At 44.6% G+C, this 21,227-nt stretch overlaps 1 protein-coding gene across 2 annotated transcripts in view; it reads left to right on the plus strand.

Moving 5' to 3' along the window:
- Nucleotides 1-5,404: 5,404 nt before the first annotated feature.
- Nucleotides 5,405-21,227, plus strand: part of IGF2R (insulin like growth factor 2 receptor) — a 101,010-nt gene continuing 85,187 nt past the window's right edge. The window contains exons 1-2 of one of the 2 annotated variants that reach the window (XM_075924562.2): nucleotides 5,405-5,641; nucleotides 21,019-21,152. In XM_075924562.2, the coding sequence (XP_075780677.2) occupies nucleotides 5,499-5,641; nucleotides 21,019-21,152 (277 nt within the window). In that variant the 5' untranslated portion in view covers nucleotides 5,405-5,498. Of the gene's footprint in view, nucleotides 5,642-10,182; nucleotides 10,517-21,018; nucleotides 21,153-21,227 lie in introns of those variants that run through there. The other variant, XM_075924563.2, reaches the window with a different exon arrangement.

A 21,227-nucleotide genomic window follows, 5' to 3' on the forward strand; every position in this document is an offset into this window, starting at 1 on the left:
CCATGGATATGGAAGACCCACAGACATTAGGAAGAGTTCATTGTGTTGCATTGGTTTTACTGTAGAAAGTGGAAGCAGAATATAGGAGGGACTCAGGTCCAACGAGCATCTGCATGGTGGGGAGGGTGGAATTCAGGAGCACTTGGTCTTGGGTATCCATTGCATGGATCCTTCCATCCATGCTCCTCTCTGCACAGGATCTGGACCAAGAGGTGGTGGGAAAAACACCTCAGCAGCCCAACACCATAGTATTTAATTTCCGAAAAGGGAACTATAAAAAAATAAGTTTAGTTAAACAGAAATTAAAAGGTACAATGCCAAAAGTAAAATCCCTGCAAACTGGATGGCAACTTTTCAAAGACACTGTAATAGAGGCCCACATTAAAAAACAACAGTAAGAGAACCAAAAAAGTGCCACCATGGCTTGCCTTAACCAAGTAAAAAAAGCAGACACAGATAAAAAGGCATTGTATGAAAAGTGGAAGTTAAATCCTAGTGAGGAAAATAGAAAGGAACTTAAACTCTGTGAAATTAAGTGTAAAAATCATATATACACACACACACACACACACACACACAAGCCCAGTGTCTGTGACTCTGTAACGCTGAAACACTGGCTGTTCCCTCTGGGCGGCGCTGTTGCCTCTCGCCATGGCGCTCGGCTGACTTCTGCGCCATTCAGCCGTGCCCCACACGGGAGCAAGCAGTGCAAGCGGCTGCTTGGGGTCCACACTCCCCATGCAACACTGGGTCCAAACAGCCGCTTGCGGTGCTTGCTCCCGCACGGCTGCCCGGCTGAGCGGTGCAGAAGTCAGCCGAGCACCACGGTGGGAGGCAACAGCACCGCCCAGAAGGAACATTCAAGGGGCGGGGCCTGGACGAGCGTGCATCCCCGACGGAGACAGAGGAGAGCAGAGAGAGAGTGAGAGGCAAGAGGAGGAGGAGAAGAGAAGGGGAGAGTGAGAGGCAGGAGGGGTAGAAGAGAAAGAGAGATGGATAGAGAGGCAGAAGGCAGAGGAGAGCTGAGAGAGAGGGGAAGGGAGGAGGAGGAGGGGAGAGAGAGAGAGACAGCGTGAGAGACCAGAGGCTCAGGAGAGAAGACGGACATGGAGGAGAGACCTGAAAATCCCATCTTAGGGCGGGCTAATATAATAAGAAAAGCCAAAAAGTTGTTTGAATAACAGCTTGCCAAAAAACCCAAAAAGTAATAGCAAAATGGGTTTTAAGTGCTTCAGAAGAAGGAAGCCTGCTAAACAACCAGTGGGGCTCCTGGACAATTGAGATGCCAAAGGAGCACTCAAAGACAATAAAGTCATTGTGGAGAAATTAAATGAATTCTTTGCTTTGGTCTTCAAGGCTGAGGATGTTAGGTAGAATCCCAAACCTGAACTATTCCTTTTTGGTGACAAATCTGAGGAACTGTCCCAGATTGAAGTGGTGTTAGTAGAGATTTTGGAACAAATTGATAAACTTAACAGTAACAAGTCACTGGGACCAGATGGCATTCACCCAAGAGTTCTGAAAGAACTCAAATGTGAAATTGCGGAACTATTAACTGTGATTTGTAGCCTATCCTTTAAATCGGTTTCTGTACCTATTAACTGGAAGATAGCTAATGTGACGCCAATATTTAAAAAGGGCTCTAGAGGTGATGCTGGCAATTACAGACCGGTAAGTCTAATTGTGAATATCTGGCAAGGCAGTCTCCCAAAGGGAAGGCTGGCCTTGAATCTTGATATCTATGGCTTCAGTTGAATGGCTAGTGTGAAATTTGGAAGAGCAGCTCAGAGAGACCTCTCTCCTTTACTTAAGGATAGAATCTCACAGCAGCCTGAAGGAAAAAGTCCTCATGGCAGACTGAAAGCCACGCTTGCAGTGTAACCTCAGCCTTAGGCTACTTATTGCTTCAAGAAAGCAAGGGCAATTCTTGTGTTGTGTGTTAATTTTATTTAAAAGTTTTTTCTGAGTATTATTTTAACAGGTAAGTTAATCTCTTACATTCACTGACATAGCAAAGGAGGTGTGTGTGGGGGGGAATTGCCCTTCTGCTCCCCCTATCATACCTCTGCTCGCCTGCTCCTCCTCCATCTACCACTGTTGCCGAAGCCTCCAACCCCATCCATCCACCCCCAGCCCAACCCTCCTTCCTCTTCAACAGTGAGATAATGCATACCCCAAGCTGGAAGAGGTGGGGGAAGATACAGTACAAGCTCCCTCCAGCTCAGCTGTGCACCAAGTTCGGGGCCCTGTCACATGGTGGCGGGGGGGGGGCAAATTTTGCTTTTGCCCCTGGGTGCATAACACCCTCGCTACGCCTCTGCCTGGGAGGCATAAGGATCTTGTGCAAAAAGGGGTTTTTGCGCAAAAAGGAAACATCCACATTGCTTGTTTTTCTGCAAAAACCCCTTGTGCAAAAATGGATCGGACGAGATTATGCAAATGAAGCACAAGAAAATGCTAATCCGTGCTTCATTTGCATTGCCTCTTCTGGCAGCGCTTGTAGCGTAGCCATAGCCAAAGAGAAAGGGAGACATAACACAGATATAGAGACTGATGATGGAAATGTTCAAAGAGAAAAAAGGCTTAGCTTGTTCAGGAGAGAAGGAGCGGTAGAAGAAGATTAGATTCCCCGAACAAAAATAAATGACCAGAAAATCCCAAAAGAAATAATGCTTTGTTGTTAAACTAAAAACCGCCTTTTAAAGTTTTCCTGCGGGTTTTAAACAAAATTAATAAAATTCAATCTTTGCCTGAAAATTACAGTGCACACAGTAATCAGTCTGAAATTTTGGTACTGCAAGAGGAAATGAAATTTAATAGAAGATTTGTAACTTTAGTTGCTTCTTTTTCAACTGCCTTTCACTTAATCGGTGCCTATGTGCCAACTTGTTTTCTGTTATCTGTGTTCTCCAGAACGAACTTTGTTACCAAACCTATCATCTGCAAATAGAAGAAGATGGGTTAAAATTCCTTCTGAACAAAAGCCTAAAATAATCCAACTAGATGTTTATGCTGAAACTGACAGTCCGTGTCCACAGAACCATTGGCACCCTATAGGCAAAAGTTGGATATACTAACCTACATGCAAAAGAAAAAATGTACAGCTTGATCAGGAAAAGAAATCAGAATTCAAGTAGCATCAGAACAGTCACATTTATTATAAAATAGCTCTCAAAGTAAAATGTTTCCTGATAATTAAAAGCATTTAATTGCCGTAAAGTTCATTTTTAATAGCAGTTCTTTACTATTTACCAATTAAATACTTTGAGCATTAAAACACAATGTCCATCCCATGGTTGCACTTCATACACCTAGTGGACATATTTAGACTGCAATCATGCAGTGGGAAGTAGAAGAGACAAGTGGCTTATTAAACTTATTAGGAAAGAAAATATTTAATGTATACGTGAGGCAGAGCGCACTGAGCTGGTGGCGGCAGGTCGCACGTGCCCCGCCTGGCGCAGCCTGGCTACCGCCGCTGGCGCACAGCCTGGGGCCGGCCAGGGCGGACTGAGCCTGGCTGTGCAGGGCCCCGCAGCTGCAGTGGGAAGGGTGCAGCTGGTTGGCGCTGCAGGGGTTAATGCGGCCCCCACCCCGGGTAGCCACTGCAGGGTGGCTGCTGGGAGCTGCTGCAGCCCGCGATCTGAGAGCTGGGCACCCCCCCATAGGTTGGCGCTCCGGGCAGCCGGCCAGCTAGCCCATGCCTTAATCCAGCCCTGACCAGTAGGAGTTGTGGGGGTGATGCCTGAGTGTGCAAAGGCAGTGTGCAGAGCTTCCTTGCACCTAGGGGCTATAGGTTCCTAGTGGCTACTTCCTAGGAGCCATGGTAAGTGAGAACCCTGCACTCCTAACTCTTTCCTGCACCCTAATCCACTGCCTCAGCTCGGAATCCCCTCCTGCATCTAAACTCCTTCCCAGAGCCTATACCCTCCCACATCTCAACCCCTTGCTCCAGCCCAGTGAAAGTGAGTAAGGGTGGGGGAGAGTATGCAGCAGAGGGAGGGGGGATGGAGCAAGCAGTGGTGGGGCCTCAGAGAAGGGGGGTGGGTCAGGGTGAAAGGTAGGGCAGAGGTCCCTGAAGAGGATGCTAGGAAATGGGGTGGGCAAAAAGGTGAAAACACTTTCTGCAATGTGTCTTATGCATTTTATATTTCTGGAGAATGCTGATAACTACTCAGTAGAACTTTCTGTAAATGCCAGCTGTCGCTATTTGGGAAATGTATTAAAATATTAATTTGTTTTCAATTTTTTTGGCTGTCACTCCTGAATGTTTTCCATCTAAAGTGTAGTTCAGTAGAGTTATGTATGCCCCTATTTATTAACAGATTCCTAGTAACTGATGGTACAAGTTCAGAGTATACTGACTCTACTTTGGTAAATTAGGTGGAGGTAGCAGTAGGAGGTGTGTCTTCCACTTTCCTATGAGAAAAATGCTGCAGTGTGCATGACTCCATTCCTTCCCACAGTTTAAAAAAAGAGATGTTTCTACACCATCTTGGCTTTCCTGTTATAGTAATAACTGTTGCACTTGTCATTTAACCACAGGACTTGTTGGCAGGTCTCACCCTTAAAGGGTTAGCTTTCAGTTTCGCCCAGTGCTGAAGAATTTTGTTCTGTGTGTGAATATTTAAAACTCTTTTTATTTATTTCGGAAGTTTTAACAGGTTTGCAATCTGTTGCCATTTAACTATCAAAGACAAAATAATGACAACAGTGAGCTTTTGTTTAGAGAAACATTATACAGGAATACATTATTCATTAAAAGCTCTTTTTTAAAATCCATCATTCAGCTTCTCAAAGCTGATGACACTATGTTTGGCATGTGCATGCATACTTTTTGAGTTATATATATGAGGGATTCCAGGAGTATATTTCTCTGTAAATATGACGTGGGTTTGGCAGGGATATTTGTGAGGGGAGGTTTTGAGGAATTGTGTGGGCTGAGTTTATGTGTTGTAAGTAGATGAGTATGTGGGATGATTAAGGAACGCAGTGTGAGCGAAGACAAGGGTGTTGTAGTGTGTGCGAGTTTGACTATGCACGTGAGCAGCTGTGGGGGCAGCCCACTATTGGCACAATATGCGTGTGGGTTGTGTGTGTGTGTGTGGGATTGGGGGGTGCACGCTGTGTGTGTTGTTGAGCAGCGTGTGCACGGGCACTGAGGGCATGCAGGGCTGCACAGAGGCAGAGCGGGGCACTGAGGAGTGGAAGCTGGGCATGAGGTGTTATTACGGTGCATGGGACTCAATGCTCATGGGAGGCGCCACAAGGGGGCGCACGGGCGGACCCGGCTGGCTGGGACTGACCTATCAGGCGGGGGCGGTACCCGGGACTGCGCCTCGCACAGACACATGACTGGTCACGTGACGCGGGAGTCACGTGAGCGGTTGGGGGGGGCAGGATCACATGACCCCCCCCCTCAGTTTCTCTCTAGCATGTCCCAGGGGCAGCGGCGCCCGCCAGTTCCGGCTCCGCTCTGAGGCCCCCGCGCTGCCCCCATGAGACGCGCCGCCCGCGGCCCGGGGCCCGCCCCGCGCTGCTTCTCCGCGCCCTGCCCGCCGGCCTGGCTGCTCCTGCTCCTGCTGCCGGGGCTGCGGGGCGGCGGCGAGGCCCAGAGCCTGGACTACAGGCCGCTGTGCAGGTGGGGCGCTCCCCGGGGCGGCTGCCCCCCCCCCTTGCAAGGCCCCTGGGGCTAACGGGCCGGCCCCTCTGACGGGCTCCCCGCCCGCCTCTCGGTTGGCAGCGGGGGGCGCGCGGGTCCCGGAGCTGTTGGCTTTCGGGGTGTCGGAGGAGCTGCCTGCGCCTCCTGCTTGGTTATTTGTGGGCCCCTCCTCCCCGCCCCATTTGCCGTGGCGCCGGCCCAGCTCTTTCTTCTGCAGCTGCCTTTTGTTTCCGCAGGCCCGTTCCGCAGGGGCAGGGTCTTTATTGCCTTCACCATCTGCCTTGTGCTGAGCTGCGCTCTTCACAGCTGAGCGTTTCAGCTCGAGAGCCTGCCTGGCGGAGGCTTGACCCTTATGTGCCGTTTGTGAATCTGCTAGTAGAGTGCTTTGGGATCCTTCCTAGTTCGTTTCACTGGAGCGTGGGTAATGTTTAAGGCGGCAAGGTGCTGGTCTCCTTGTATTACCTTTTGTTTATATCGTGCCTCAATGAGGCAGGTAAAGAGATCCCACTTACATTACTTAAGCTCCTAAATTCCATTTTTCAAAAGTAACTTGGACACTTGAAAATTTCATCCAAAACTTACAGGATTTGAGTATTTTTTCCAGAGGAGACATGTAAACAGGAGTAGTAGTTAGCTTTCCTTTTTGTGTGATTCCCCCCTCCCCCCCTCCCGCTTAAAAAAAGGCTAGATTTTTGTACTGGTATGTTTGATTAGTTTTTCTCATCCTCATGCCACTGTTACCCAATGCCTGGAAGTAATTGCTTTCTACTGCTGTCAGATACATCAGGATTAAGTGTGCTTGAAACATTTGGGATCAAAGGAACTGCATGAACATATGACATGACTTACAAATGTGGGTAAACTGTCCATCTAGGAGTCAACTTAAGCAAGTTTTTCTAGTTGCTAATTTCAGTGGGTGTTGGGCTAAACAGTGTTGAAAGAAAATAAAGCTGATGAGTTTGTAGCTGCCTGTGACTCAGCTTTCCCCTCTCTGTGGTTTAGTGTTTCAGAAGTTGAAATGTATGGCTGTTTTTAAGTCACAAATGCTTTGCTGGTGGTAGGGATGTTGAAACTAGGGGGCAGTAGGTATATGGCTGCATATGTGGTTTGAAGTAGGCTTTGAAGTTTTGGTTTCAGTGCCTTTCAGTATCCTTATTATAAAGGCTGTTCTAATGTCCTTCTGTGATGCTTTGGGTGAGGATGGAGGTACAGTGCAGCTACACACTTTTCATTACATTAGGGTGAATATCAAGAGAGGTTCATGCTCATCCAGAGTAAGCACTAGACATATTAGGAGCTTCAGGGGTAGCCGAGTTAGTCTGTTAGCACTTTATAGACTATGTTGTTTTTTATGTAACAGACTAACAAAACATATAAATGGTATCATGAGCTTTCGTGGGCACAGCCCACTTCTTCAGTTGACCCAAGTTATGAGTAGATGATATGAAAACTTGAAATAAATAGGAGGGGGAAGGAGATGGGAGGAAAAAGGAAGGGGGCGGGGAGAGAGACAGAGGGCATCATTAAGTATATGGAGAATGGGTACTTGAACCTAAGCAGATGGAAGTAAATAGATAGATGCTAAGACAGGAAGGATACCACTCACAGAGTGGTTAGCACCTTCAGTGGTTATGAAGTAGGTAGTGTCCTAGCCAGCCCATATCTCGATTGAGTCCATTAGCATGCTCATACCACCATCAAAAGCTCATGACGCCATATACATGTTTTGTTAGTTTATAAAGTGCTATCAGACCATTTGTTGTTTTTTTACTAGACATATTAGTTTGTTGACCCTCTCTTCTATGTATTTTAATCTCAAATGTAGTTTCAGTGAACAGTGTAGGTAATCAAGAAGTCTTGAAGATTTGTCCTGTTAATATATTATAAAACTGCCCATCTCTGATATTTCAGAAGAAGCCAGAGTATGTATACAGCTTCTCTTGTTTAAATAAGTTAGAAATGCTTAGAAATCCAAGTAACTAGGTATGAAGAAAGGGCGAGTTAAAGTATAGTTCTACTGTGAAAATCAGTTCTGTAAAAATGGCCCGAACTTACTCTTAAGCCTGTTAATGTTGTGTGCTGTCATATTTTACTTACTGAAGCAAACAAGTTTACTTAATTTTATTCCTGTAAATTCTACAAGTGCAAACACAGCTAAAACGGAGCTGTAGCCGCCTACTCCTTTTGGATTATTTACTTAACTGGGCAAACAATATACACCAGTTCAAACCTACTCAAGGCAGTTGGGGGGACAGGTGTCAGCAAGGACCTAAAATGGGTTGCAAAGTCTTTACTGTTGGTGCTAATGTGTGAAAAGGGAAGAAAATCAGTGAGACAGTTTAATTGACTTTGGCAGAGTTGGCAGTACAAATTCTACTTGTAAACTGAACGCACTTATTTTGGTATTGACATATTAAACATGGAACCCAACTGTTGGAGTTGTTTCTGGAGTATGTCTTTGGAGTAGAATGCACGCTTTAAGGATATATCCAATTCACAAATATTATTGGTATTTAGCTCTTTCAGTATTGTTTAATTCTGCAGCTTAATATGAGTTGAACTAAAAATTAATTGTAGGAGTAAGTTAAAATATTATATAGATCTGAGTTTTCTAAGATAGCCACCAAGTATGCCAACTCTATACAGGGTCACCTATGGGCATGTATACAGAAAGGATTCTGCCTTTTCAGGTGGTTGCTATATCTGTTCAGAAGTGCTATAGACCTTGCTTCTGTTCTAGTCAAGAATGTTTCTTATTAGATTACTTTCTTGTATTATAGTTGTGCGTAGGGGCCTCAATCATAACAGGAATTTGATTCACAGTAGGTAATGTGCAAACACATGAAGAAAATTCCTGCTACAAAGAGCCTTGTAGTCTAACTACAGCTTCAAAGCTACCTCTTCAAAGCTGTATTTCTAGGAGGAATAAAGTCCAGGAGTGCTGGGCTTTCAGGTTATTCTAGCTCTGAATAACTAACGAGCATCCCTCATACGAAATAGAACATTCAGAACAGTGAATCCACGTTTAGTCTCTCCAAGCAGGCTCTCAATCTTCCTTTGTATAAGGTTTCCAGTACAAGCTAAATATTTTCTTCAGCTTTGAAGAGATTATCCAGTGTTCCCCTCTTTCCCCCACTGGGGATGCAGCACTAGCAGCTGCAGTGGGGTCTGGGTGCTGCTCCAGCTGGGTCTATGTGCACCTCATGCCAATGGAACAGGAGGGAATCCAGAGAGCCTTTACAGAGTCTGGGGCCCTGCTGCTCCAGCCACTTTTATGTCATGCCCCTGCAAGACTTTTGTACACTTTTCATTTTTCAAACCATTTCTTGCATTCTTTTTTTAAAGGAGAAAGTGAGGCTGTGACTCCTCCCTCAGGTCAATAACCACCATCAGGAACAAGGCCGCCTAATGGCTCTGTTCTTTTACAAGAAAGGAAGCCCCAACCCTGTTTTTCTGGGTTTCTCTGCCATCTATTCACCAGGAAGCCTTTTTAGTTTTGTCTTAGTAAGTACTATTCTCCTCACTCTTATCCACCTCCCTCCTAGATCTTGTAAGAGCAGCAGGGGTGCCATGACAGCAGAGTATGTAAAGGAAATTGTCTGATACCACAGACCTTTCCTCTTACTAAGCTCCACCCAACCTATTGTTGTTGTCATTCATTACTGTTGTTATGCCATAATGCCTCCAGAGCAACTTCTACTATTCCAAGAACACCTAGCTCTGCCCATTCCAGGACTCAGCCAGGTTAGCACTTCAAAAGGTGGTCAATGGGCTTGGCTTTGGGTGGTCTGCGTTTCCAGATGCCATGGCATTCTTCCACTTGGCACATCCCATGGCAGCATCTGCTACTTCTATCTCAATTTGAATTGGAAGCAGCTGTCCTTGGAAACATAAGCAGAAGTAAGAAACCAAATTCTAGACATCTAATACAGTAATTCCTCATTTAACACGTGCCTGCTTAACAAGTTTTTGTGATAGGGAAAATTTTTTGAATTACACTACTGTCCCCGGAATAACACCATTTCCCCAGCCGGCCTATTGCCGATGGCTGTGAGGGGCTTCCCCTGCCTCCCTGCAGAGTGGCAGAGGGTTCACTGCTCGCTGCACCATTCCCCGCTGACTCCCCTCGCTGGACGCCTTGCTCCTTCTCCTCTGCCCCTGCTTGCAGGCCGGTGGCTGGGTTTCCCCAGCTGGCCCATCGCTGGCGGCTGTGCGGCGCTTCCCCTGCCTCCCTGCAAAGTGGCGGAGGGTTTGCTGCTCGCTGCACTGTTCCCCAGTGACCCTCGCCGGACTCAGTGCAGGTCCTGGCAGACCTGTCACAGGGGCATACTCCCAACCCAATCCTCCTCCCTTTTCCTTCCCCAGAGCCAAATACCTCCCCTCCCTGCTGTAACCCAGTCCCCTTTCTCCCCCAACCCTATGTCCCCGTCCCAACAGACACCACCGCTTGAAACACAACTCCCACCTTTTCCATTATTTTCAATGGGAGAATTTACCCCGCATAACATGTCTTCACTTAACACGATCATATTCTGAAACATATCTATCGTTAAATGAGGTATTACTGTACCTAAATACTGCACTGATGTGTCACCTAGGCATGGATCAGAAGTAGATAGCACAAAACACCATGAATGAAAACTGATGCTGATAGCATTATATGACTCCATCAGTGATGCATCACCTCAGACACTGTGCAGCATTGTGAGTGGCTGGATGACACTGCAAGTCCTATGGCAGCCCACTTTGTCCCAACAGGATATTTAGTACACCATGGATCTAGACAGGACAAGGAGGAAGGTGCCACTGTGTTCACTTTCCCTGCAAACATCAGGTGTAAGAGAGGGCCCTCTGGTAAGAACTTTATTTGAATTCATTCTTCTGACAGTAGAAACCAGAACTGAAGCCACATAAATTTTATGCTAATTTACTGACGGCCACAGAGACAAGGATTCATAAGAGTTCCATGACACTTTGGGTATGTCTACACTAGCTCGTTAGTTCGAGCTAGGTAGGGTAATTAGGGCAACCGGAGTGGCAAATGAAGCCCGGGATTTAAATATTTAAATATCCTGGGCTTCATCTGCAACTCTGGTTGCCCTAATTACCCTACCTAGCTCGAACTAACGAGCTAGTGTAGACATACCCGTTGTCAGTAATGGTGGTGAAAACCATAAACATATCACTCTGGGAGACTTCAGTACTTGTTGTCAAGGCTGTAGATTAAAAAACCTTACAACTATCTCCTCACTTGCTTCTTGAGGACTTTCATAAGTCACTTCTCAGCCAGACATACTCTGAGCCTGATCTTTGGCCTAGACATCAAGTGAGAGGATGTTACAATCCATCTCTGTCTTGGATGGATGATCATCTCATTAAGACAGTGGTTAGAGACTTTGCAGCATTCAGGCAACAAAGACTAATGATTCTGGTTCCACCACGAAGACTCAGGTACAATGAATTATGAAGCCTGTTAAAGGACATTAGCATCACACATGGGAGATGAGGAGTTGACGATCTGGGCATCATTATCATTGTACACTGGTCTCAGGAACATGCTCTTTCTTTGCTTGCCATTGCCTTCACAGATCTTTGTTTTCTGAGGAGCTGCATGCAATGAAGAAAGGGGAGGAACCTCAAGTGCCATTGATATAGACAGGATGAAACTTAACACATTTCTCAGTCTATGCTGAGGTTGTATTGTAGGCCAAAACAACCTTCCTGTCAACCTCCATTGGAATTGACAAAGATCCAGAATAGCAACTTGCATATTGTAGGCTCTCAGAATTGATGAAGCATCAAAGGCATGCACCAAGTGTTCAGATGAACTAGTATCCTACTTCACAGAAAAAAATCAAGCACATTTGGGAAGGTTCTTGGACAGCATAAGACCACTCTGCCTGCACCTACCCACTCACCAACCAACAGCTCACCTTCATTCTCAGAATTTGGTATGTTTACTCAAGATATTATGGACAGCCTGAATAGATTTCAACCCCAGACTTGTGAACCTCAGACTCTTTCTGGCTTGTGAAAGTCATGGACAATTAGTGCTATTCCTGACTGAAATAGTCAATCCCTTGAGAGATGGAATCTTCCCTTCTTTCAGTCATGCAGCAGAGGACCAAAACCAAAGAAATCTACTCTGGATATCTGTTATTTCCAACTGTCACCAAATGCCAAACCTGACATTCTGGAGTATGCTCATGAAGTAGGTTCCAACTACAACCAACTCATCGAACTGATCCTGCATTCTAGACCTGGCACAATTTGGACTTAGGCCAGGATACAGAACAGAAATTGTTTTAGTAATAGTGATGGATTGCTCTCTATCCATTGACAAAAGATCAACATCCATTCTCATCTTCCTGGATATGTAAATATATATATCTTCTCTTCTTCCCCCCCCAATGTTTGACACTGACCATAAGGTACTGCCGCTTCACCTGAGAGAGATGTAATACCAGAGTAATACAGTAAAATGCTGTTTCTAGGGAGATGCACCGAAAGAATAGCATTGGAGAACTGCACCTCTAGTATTAGATCCTTCCCTTGTGGGGTTCCAAAAGGATTGGTTCCGTCTCCAATCCTTTTCAACATGTACATGTAGTTGCTGTGTGAATAGGTCAGATGACTTGGATACACATGCTAGAAACATGAAGACACCCAACTCTACCTATACTTTACTACATACTACCACACCATTACCACCCAGATGGCCCATTTTTGAATGAGGTAAGATTAGCTGGTAGAAGCTGAACTTGAGCAAAACAGATGATGCTAATGGGCAGAAGAAAATACTTTGAGGGGTTTGTAGCCATGGTACAGTCTTCTTTGATTGACGGTTCATGTGTACAATTGACCAGTTCATTCTGCAGCCTGAATAACCTAGGAGAGCTTGGTATTAGAAGTGCTCTTATCACATCAGCCACAAGTAATGCTTGCTACCATTTCCGGTTGGCTTTAGGAGACTGTTGCATCCTGGCTGATGAAGACATGTTCTCAGTTATTTATGCATTTGGACCACATCAATACTGGATGACTGGACATGAAACCTTAAGCACATAGGAAACTCCAAGTAGTATAAAATGCTGCAGCTCCTCCTCTCAGCAATACAGGCTACCATGGGCACATCACACTTGTATTTCTGTACTGACTTCCTGTAGAACTTCTAATAAAATTCATGATCTCAGCTCTTATTTTCAGACCACTCCAAAGCCTGAGCCAAGGCTCCTCAGGTATGTTGGAACTCTCAACATTCAGTAAATCTTTTCTTTATGGGAGACAAATTTCTCCAGTAATGGTCCAAGATGAGGGCATGAACTCTGCCAGGAACAGAGCCATCACAAACTTCACTACTTTGCACTTCACATTCATTGTGCACTGACTTGCCTGCTCATGTAAACACATAGTAACAGATATTTAACAAACGCTTCCAAACAAGAGACTGCATTCCACGTGCTCCTCCCTCTGAAGAGAGAAAGAGAGAACAAACACATGACAGATGTGGCTGTATTGCTTAATGCACTGTTGGAAGGTTCTAGTACTATAGTGATGAGCACTGTATAAAAACTTTTGAGTGAAGAGAGCAGTCTCATCTATAGAAGTGTATTATCTAGAAATGTCCGTACTTAAAGGTATTTGGTGGACTTGACAGGCTATCATTTCAGACTGTGTGTGTGTGTGTGTGTGTTACATTTCTGTAATGTTCTCTAAAAGGTAAAGATCCCTCTTTCAGTAGCAGATATGAAAAGGGAGATCTTAATCTATTTGAATGAGCAGAGTCCAGATCTCAACTGGAGCCCTGTTTGACACCCTGAATAGGAAAAGAATGAACAGACAAATGGTTCCTTTTTGATGGTGTGAGGAATTGTTCCAAAGGAACTTGTACTACCAACTGATTATGTACCTGTCTGATGGCTAGACACAGCTTCATTTTCCAGAGCTAAAATGAATTTTTAACATACCTTACCAAGAATTTTTTTTTGAATCTTTTGAATATTTAACTCTGATTTGGGTTGCAAATAGATTTTTTTTTTTTTAAAAAAAATAGTGCTACAACTTGTCTTGCATGTTAAAAAAACTGGGCAGAGTCATCTTTTTCTGTGGCAGATTACACTGTAAGGAAAAAAAACCTATGCATCTTAATTTTACTGGAATGGCCTCAAGTGACAAGTCATTCCCTAATGCTGGAGAATCCTGGCACATCCATTGCTATCAGTTATCACCAGGGAATTAATTATATTGGAATTTTTTTAGAAGAAATGTTTGTGTTTGGGAAAACATTGTTAGCCTCTTTAATGTGTGTGAAAGTCTAATGGGGGTAGCCATGTTAATCTGTAATTTTAAAAAAATGAGTTGTCCTGTAGCACCTTTTGGGCATACACATGAGCTTTCATGGGCACAACTCACTTTAGATGGGTGGAGACAGGCACAGAAGAAATGAGTTGCGTCCACAAAAGCAGGTGCTACAGGACCAATTGTTGGCTTTTAATTTTATTTTTTCCTCTTTTTTTTTCTTAGAATATTAACATATTTACAGTAATACTCCGATGGTCCGGCATCTGACGGTCCGGCACTCCTGATGGTCCGGCACCATCAGGAACCCGGAAGTGCTCCGGGCAGCTGGACCATTGGAGCTGCTCTGCCCCCAGCTTCCCCGATTCAGCTGCTGCTAAAACTGACCAGCGCTGAATCCAGGAAGCAGGGGGTAGAACAGCTGGAGTGCTGCTGGGTAGGTCCAGTAGCGCTGCCCCTCAGGGCTGCGGGACCAACCCGGCAGCACCCCAGCTGTCCCGGATTCAGCGGCTGACTCCAGGAAGCCCAGGGCAGAGCAGCTCTGCCTCTGGCTTTCTGGAGTCAGCCGCTGAACAGTTTCTGCAGCGGCTGACTTGGGGACACCTGGGGCAGAGAAGCTGGGCTGCTGCCGGGTTGGTCCAGTAGCGCCAAGGAGCGGCGTTGCGGGACCAACCCGTCAGCACCCCAGCTGCTCTGCCCCAGGCGTCCCCAAGAGCAGCTGGGGTGCTGACGGATTGGTCTCGCGGCGCCAAGGTTCGGCGCTACCGGACCAACCCGGCAGCACTCCAGCTGCTCTGCTGCAGGCGTCCCCCATTCAGCCGCTGCTGAAACTGACCAGCAGCGGCTGAATCAGGGGCTCCTGGGGCAGAGCCGGACTATCAGAAGGAAGGACTATCAGGGGGTCTGGGGTAGCATCCCCCCACCCCACCCAGACATCTCATAGCCCCCCCTTCTGATAGTCCGGCATATCTGATAATCCGGCACCCCCTGGGTCCTAACGGTGCCGGATTATCGGAAGTTTACTGTACTTTCTTTGTGGGTAGCTTGCTTACTGTCACCTAATAATCCAAAGTGGTTGGCTGATAAACTGCAAAATTATATATAAGAATTTAACAGCTACAGAAAACGTGCTGAGATGGATGCTGTTTTCTGCTGCACCTAATTGTAAGTTCTGTTTCTATTATAGGCTGTGGAAAAACTACAAATGTAACTTGTACATTTCTCCAATGCTAACTGATCTCATGGCAAAGGTCTGGGTATAGCAAGTTTCTAGATCAGTTTAACTTTTGGCCTGTCTCTAGCTGGAACTCTGGAATCACCTCTCCTTCTCACTGGTCCTATCAGACCTTACAAACGGCTGGGTTTGATCTGGGTTTGATCTTAGCTTGATCTGGTCATGTGGCTCAAGGAGCTGTTCAAAGCTAGGAAAACTAGAAGGAAAATTTTCACGGTAGGAGAGCGGTGTATAGAACAGCTCTTCTCCCTTGTCCAGAGTCTTCACAGGAACCTTAAACACACAGTGTGATGTTCTCTGCAGTTCAGCTGTAGTGATCTGCATTGCTTGTTCCTGGTGCTCTGTTAGTCTGCTTGGGCAGACTGTAGTAATGAAGGGACGCTTCTTATGGAGAAGCAGTCTTCCTTTCCAAATCATGTTCTCTAGCTTTGTCAGACTAAATTCATGGTTTTCACTAGCTGCTTTTTCATAACAGATTTTTACCTAGAACAGTTATGGCTAAACATTTCATACTGGCTTGAAGGGTCCTTTTCAGCTTAAATCATGTCTTTGAATTTTTTTTAAGTGGCGAGTCTTGTGACTGTTAAGGCTAGTATAATATGAACATGTAGAGGAAAAAATCTCTCATGGGAGTTAGGAGTTTATCTTGGGTATCTGACTGCACTCTGGATACTGTTCAAATTCTTCCCCAGTTTGCATCTTTCACACAGAAGAGAGACACAACCTTTTCAAAGAAGACGATTGTGAAGTCGCAAAATAAGCTTGGGACAGATTTAGTGTTGAAAAGTACTTGTCATTTCTGCAAAGTTACTGAATTTCAAAATATTTCGACACAACAAATACTTTCAGGGGAATCCTAGAGGAAAAGACCCTCTCCCTCCCACTTGCAAAACATCTTCCTGGGTTTAACGGTTTGTTGTTGCATTGCTATACATTCTAGTCCCCTTCCAGCTTATTTCCCTTCTGCCTTCCTTCTGAGGGACCTTGCCTAGGCAGAATGAGTGGCTTATTGAAGATTGGCTTTTTTGAGCAGCCATAGGACGAGTCCATGTAGTTTTCAACCCATGTTGTGGTAACATGCAGAGAGGTGTAACTGAGTTGATAAATATGTATATTTATCAAAAACCTCAGGCAAAGATGGAGCAAAAGTTGTAAACCTGCTGCAGTGTCAGGGGAAAATAGTAGTAGAATATTAATAGAATGTTGCAGCGTTTAAATTAAAAATACGAGTAGTTGGAAAAGGTGTTGCAACTTAAATCAAAACCCAGACTTCTTAATTGTCTCCTCATAATCTCCTCCCTCATGCACTTCTAATCATAATTATATGCTGATATTCTTTCAGTTTCCTAGTGACAGTATATCGAACCATAGTTGAGATTAGAATGTGCATCATGTCCACTCCCAGCACGTGTGCTGCTGACAGACCCAGAGAACAGCCTCCAGTTCACCCTCTTTGAGGCGGTGTGCACTGGGGATGGGGAAACCAGACGATCTGTTCCTAATTCTGTTGCAACTGAGCCATGTGGCATTGGGCAAACTCAGATATTTCAGCATGCTTTAGTAGCCAGCTGATTTATTTCAAGTAGGATGTGCCACATAAATTCAAGAATTTTATGTATCCAGATCCCATCTTGCTTCCTTAATAACATGCTTCCCTCACATCAGATTGATTTTTATAGTTGCTTTAACACTTTACTATTTGCAGTAAATGAGCTCCCTTCCAGCTGCAGGCGCTTTGGCTTTCATGTATTGTGCTTCGTAAGTGGATGCGCCATAAGACGAACATAGCCGAAAGTGAGCTTTCAAAGTATAGGAATGGGGGATAAGATTTCCTGAGCAAATCAGACGTGACATAGCGGTAGGATTTTTCCATAAGGGCATACTTGCCATCAGTGTGTGTTGGCACAAAGTGCCAGGCTTGCAACAGCAGAGGGTAAGATTGATTGGGGATATTAACTGCTTCCAGTCTTTTAAGTGTGGCTCTTTAAAATTGGACCATAACTGCATTTCTTGCTGTTCAGATTTATGCTTTTTTGGAAGGCTTTGGCAAGCTATAAAGATCAGTTTTTGTTACTCCTTGATTTGGTATTTCTGGTACGGCCATATCTCTAAGGCTTATGTAAGGGACAGTTCATCTTGCAGTCTTTTAAAAGTTGTCTTTAAATTTAAAGTTTTAAAAATGATTTCTGTAAAATGTTTAACAACTGAGGGAGTACTTCACAAACCATAAAAACAAAACTTCAGTCCTATGACCTTTGCTGTTGAATACATACACACTTGTGGATTGACTTTATATTTTTTTTAAAAGCGTACGGATGTGGAACTCTAGCAGAATGTTGAGAGCCTAGAGAATAGAGGCTCATTACCACTTCAGAAAAGAGAGGCTGGCGTGGTTTGGTAGCTAGTAAGGCAATGAATACCACGTGTTGGGGGCCTTTACGGTTACATGAGTAGATGGATGTGTGTCTAACTTTCCAGTAGTTGTCTGTTGCCAATGAGCTGTACAAAACTGAAAGGTCATGTTTGTCAGAACAAATTCACATGGGATAAATGACTTTCGGTCAGTGCACGTTACAGGCTATATGAAAATCTTGACACTTGGAATGATTTTAACAGACTGATAACTTTAGGCCTTGGCTTAGCTTGTCAGTTTGAAATGTAACTTGAAATTAGGTGTCTGCTTTTAATTTACTTAAATCAGATATATGTCTTATTATTTTCCCCTAAAAATCAATTTTTATCCATGCTAGGCAAGACTGATACAATTTAAAACATTCTTGATTTCAGTGGAACTGCATTTTCAGATGGGAAAATTTTCCAACTAGTGATAACCCTTAGTCTCTCTTCCTGTCTCCTATGTCAATTTTTTTAGTTTTTACTACTGCTTCACTTAAAATAGTTTTTTTTTAAATTTAATTAGGTTTCCTCTGGCATGGTCTAACTCCTTTCTCTTTTTCCATTGCTTTGATTTTTACATTATAACTTTTTTACTCTTTGCTACTGTGGATTGGAGTGCATTCTTCTCCACCTCAGTGATAATTACTTTGAAGTATGCATGTACCTATGTGGCTAAAAATTAGACTGTTTACAGGAAAGGGGACATGCCTATGAAATAGACATTGGATTCCTTAACCAACCCATTGGTTTGCTAGTGACACCAGCTTTTCTTGCCTGATACTGAGTAGTAAGTTAGTAATTAAAAGATGATCTACTTGTAAGTGTTGGTGGTAGGAAAGCAAGTAATGTATGAAAAGTTGTTTAACATTTTGAGTTTGCAGATGGCTCTACACCTACCTATAACTTTTCCCAAGCAGCAGCAGGTGAGACTAAGAAAACTGGTCTGTTTTCTTGGTGCAGTCAAGACCCTGTGAGTAGCAGTGAAATTGTCAAACTGCTTATCAATTTGGTTTGCTGTCTCTTGGTAAAGTGAGGACTTGGGGCAGTGGTCTCCAACCTTCCTAAGCGTAAGATCACTTTTTTAGTTTAAGTGCAATCCAAGATCTTCCTCGTATCCAAATATCCAATACCTTTGCCCTGCCTCCTTTGTGCCCCTTCTCTAAGGCCCCACCCCTGCTAACTCCATATTCCCTCCCTCCCCCCCATCCTCTCACTTCCCTCAGGCTGGGGCAGAGGGTTGGGGTGCAGGCTCTGGTCTTGGGTTAAGGGATTGGTGCGTGAGAGGAGCATGGGGCAGGCAGTTGGGTTGCAGGAAGAGGGTTCTAGATGCAGGCTCTGGACGGGTATTTGTATGCAGGAGTGCTCGCGGCTAGCACAAGTGCTTGGAGTGCAAGAGGGGGTTCATGACTGGGGTGGGGTTTGGGGCATGGGCTCCAGCTGGGCACTGCTTACCTCTGGGGGCTCCTGGGTAGTGGTGCAGTGGGGCTAAGATAGGCTCACCCCTGTCCTGGCCTTGCACCATTCCCAGAAAACAACCAACAAACTCCATCCCAAGTCCTGTTGTGTCCCCTTTCTGCTCTGTGGAGATTGGGCATCTTGACATCAGCATCCTCCCCTGCCTCACACAGGATGCAGGAGGCTCCTGAGGCCGGGAGGTCAGTTCCAAGGCAAAGGGCAGGAGATGTGCAGCAGTGAGGAAAGGGGCAGGTGAAGTTTCAGCACTTGATAGTCTCTTGGCCAAACTGGTCAGGTTTACTTGTCAGAGGCTTCAAGATCTACTAGTAGATCCTGATCTACTTTTTGGTGCCCAGTGACTTAGGGCATGTCTATATAGCAAGTTAGTATGCTGCAAGCTAGAAGTAAATCTATAGCACTGCTGTATGTCATGCCCTGACAGTCTGCATGGATCCCGCTATGATGTATTGAAAGTTCCCTAGTTAGTACACTTAGACTTGTTTTAAACAGTAATGTAAGCCCCATGACTGCTTCAAAAAAGGATAAGCTGGGGTGGCTTTTCATACGCTTTAGTGATGTAGATAGAAGATCTTCACAGAGAGAGGACTAAAAAAAAATCCTTAGGGTGGGACAGTTTCTGAACTTCTCTTGTTCTCCTCTCTTCCTGGTCCTACCAGTCAGCCTTCAGTGTGGAATAAGTGTGGAATCTTCCCATTCTATTCTCATTGTGGGCAGGGGAATCATGGCTTCTAAAGATTAAAACTCCTGCAAAACTAGAGATTGGTACAAGAGTTGAGCCCCTGAAGCAGCATCCATTGCACTTTGGTAAAAATCCCAGTAGCTGGACCAGATTGCTGGGATTCTCATGGTGTTGACCTTGATTTTCATTGGTAGGGCTAGCAACTGTCTGATAAATGTCTTCAACTATGATGGAGGGGGATAGCTCAGTGGTTTGAGCATTGGCCTGCTAAACCCAGGGTTGTGAGTTCAGTCCTTGAAGAGGCCATTTAGGGATCTGGGGCAAAATCTGTCAGGGATGGTACTTGGTCCTGCTGTGAAGGCAGGGGACTGGACTCGATGACCTTTCAAGGTCCCTTCCAGTTCTAGGAGATAGGCATCTCCATTCATTTCAACTGTAGAAACTAAAAAGGGGGTAGGTGTGGGAAAGAGCTAATGTGCCTCTACATATACACTGAGTGACATAAGTGCTCTAATGCCACAGTGATCATTCATGAGAAATATCTGCACCAGATCAAACTTCCAGTGCTGGCCATTCCTTTGAATGTGGTAGTGGTTTGTTCAGTCTGAATTCTTAAAGCTTCAAGTGGAAAGTTTTTGTATGTGTGTGCGGGGGAGGAGGGGAGAATGACGGGGCAGTCTGATGGTGTTACAAGTGATCATCTCTGTTGGGGAAACATTTTCTCATTCTGCTTACATTTTCCCCCTTAATTTTACTTCATTTTCATAGCTTCACTCTGTTCTTGGGTAAATGGCTATCCATTCACTGTTAAAATGAGACGAAATATTGTGTATCCTTCAGTTCTTTTTGTCTAACCACACTATATTAGTACTAAGTCTTTCCTTCATAAACATCTCTCTCAAGCTCCTGTCATTTTTCTGACTCTCATCTGAATTTTCTGTCAACTTGGTAGTGTAGAACGGCCAGTTTTTTAAAGCAAAATTTACTAGATTTACTGATAGCAAAGATAGCTGGTGAGTTGGAAGCATTTTTAGTTAGTAGTAAAGCAGCTAAATGTCTTCCTGGGTTTTTCCCCCTGGGTCCATAACATGAAGGAATTCTTATACTGCATCAATTCAGGTTTTAGAATTGGGATTCCAGTGTTATGGAGATTATGGCATTGTCTGCTTAGCTTTGGTTAGATCTGATATTTCATGGATGGGTGTTTGATCTTGAGTAAATGGTTGCAAATGTATGTGTTAACTGACAGACTTTCTTTTGTTTTTGTTTCAGTTATACATGGGAAGCGATTGATACTGATAAACATGTGCGTTATAAAATAAATCCCTGTGGTGGTATTCAAGAGTGTGATGGATCAAGTGCAATCTGTGCATATGACCTGAATAAAAACGTCTATGAGTCAGTAGGTAAGTTAATGTTTTGTTTCTTACAGCATCAACTTCCAAAATAGCGGTTTCCAGCATGTTTGCTGTCGCTTAGAG

This window comes from Pelodiscus sinensis, chromosome 3 (assembly GCF_052426305.1).
Source record: "Pelodiscus sinensis isolate ZL-2025 chromosome 3, ASM5242630v1, whole genome shotgun sequence".
In the NCBI taxonomy this organism is placed as follows: Eukaryota; Metazoa; Chordata; order Testudines; family Trionychidae; genus Pelodiscus; species Pelodiscus sinensis.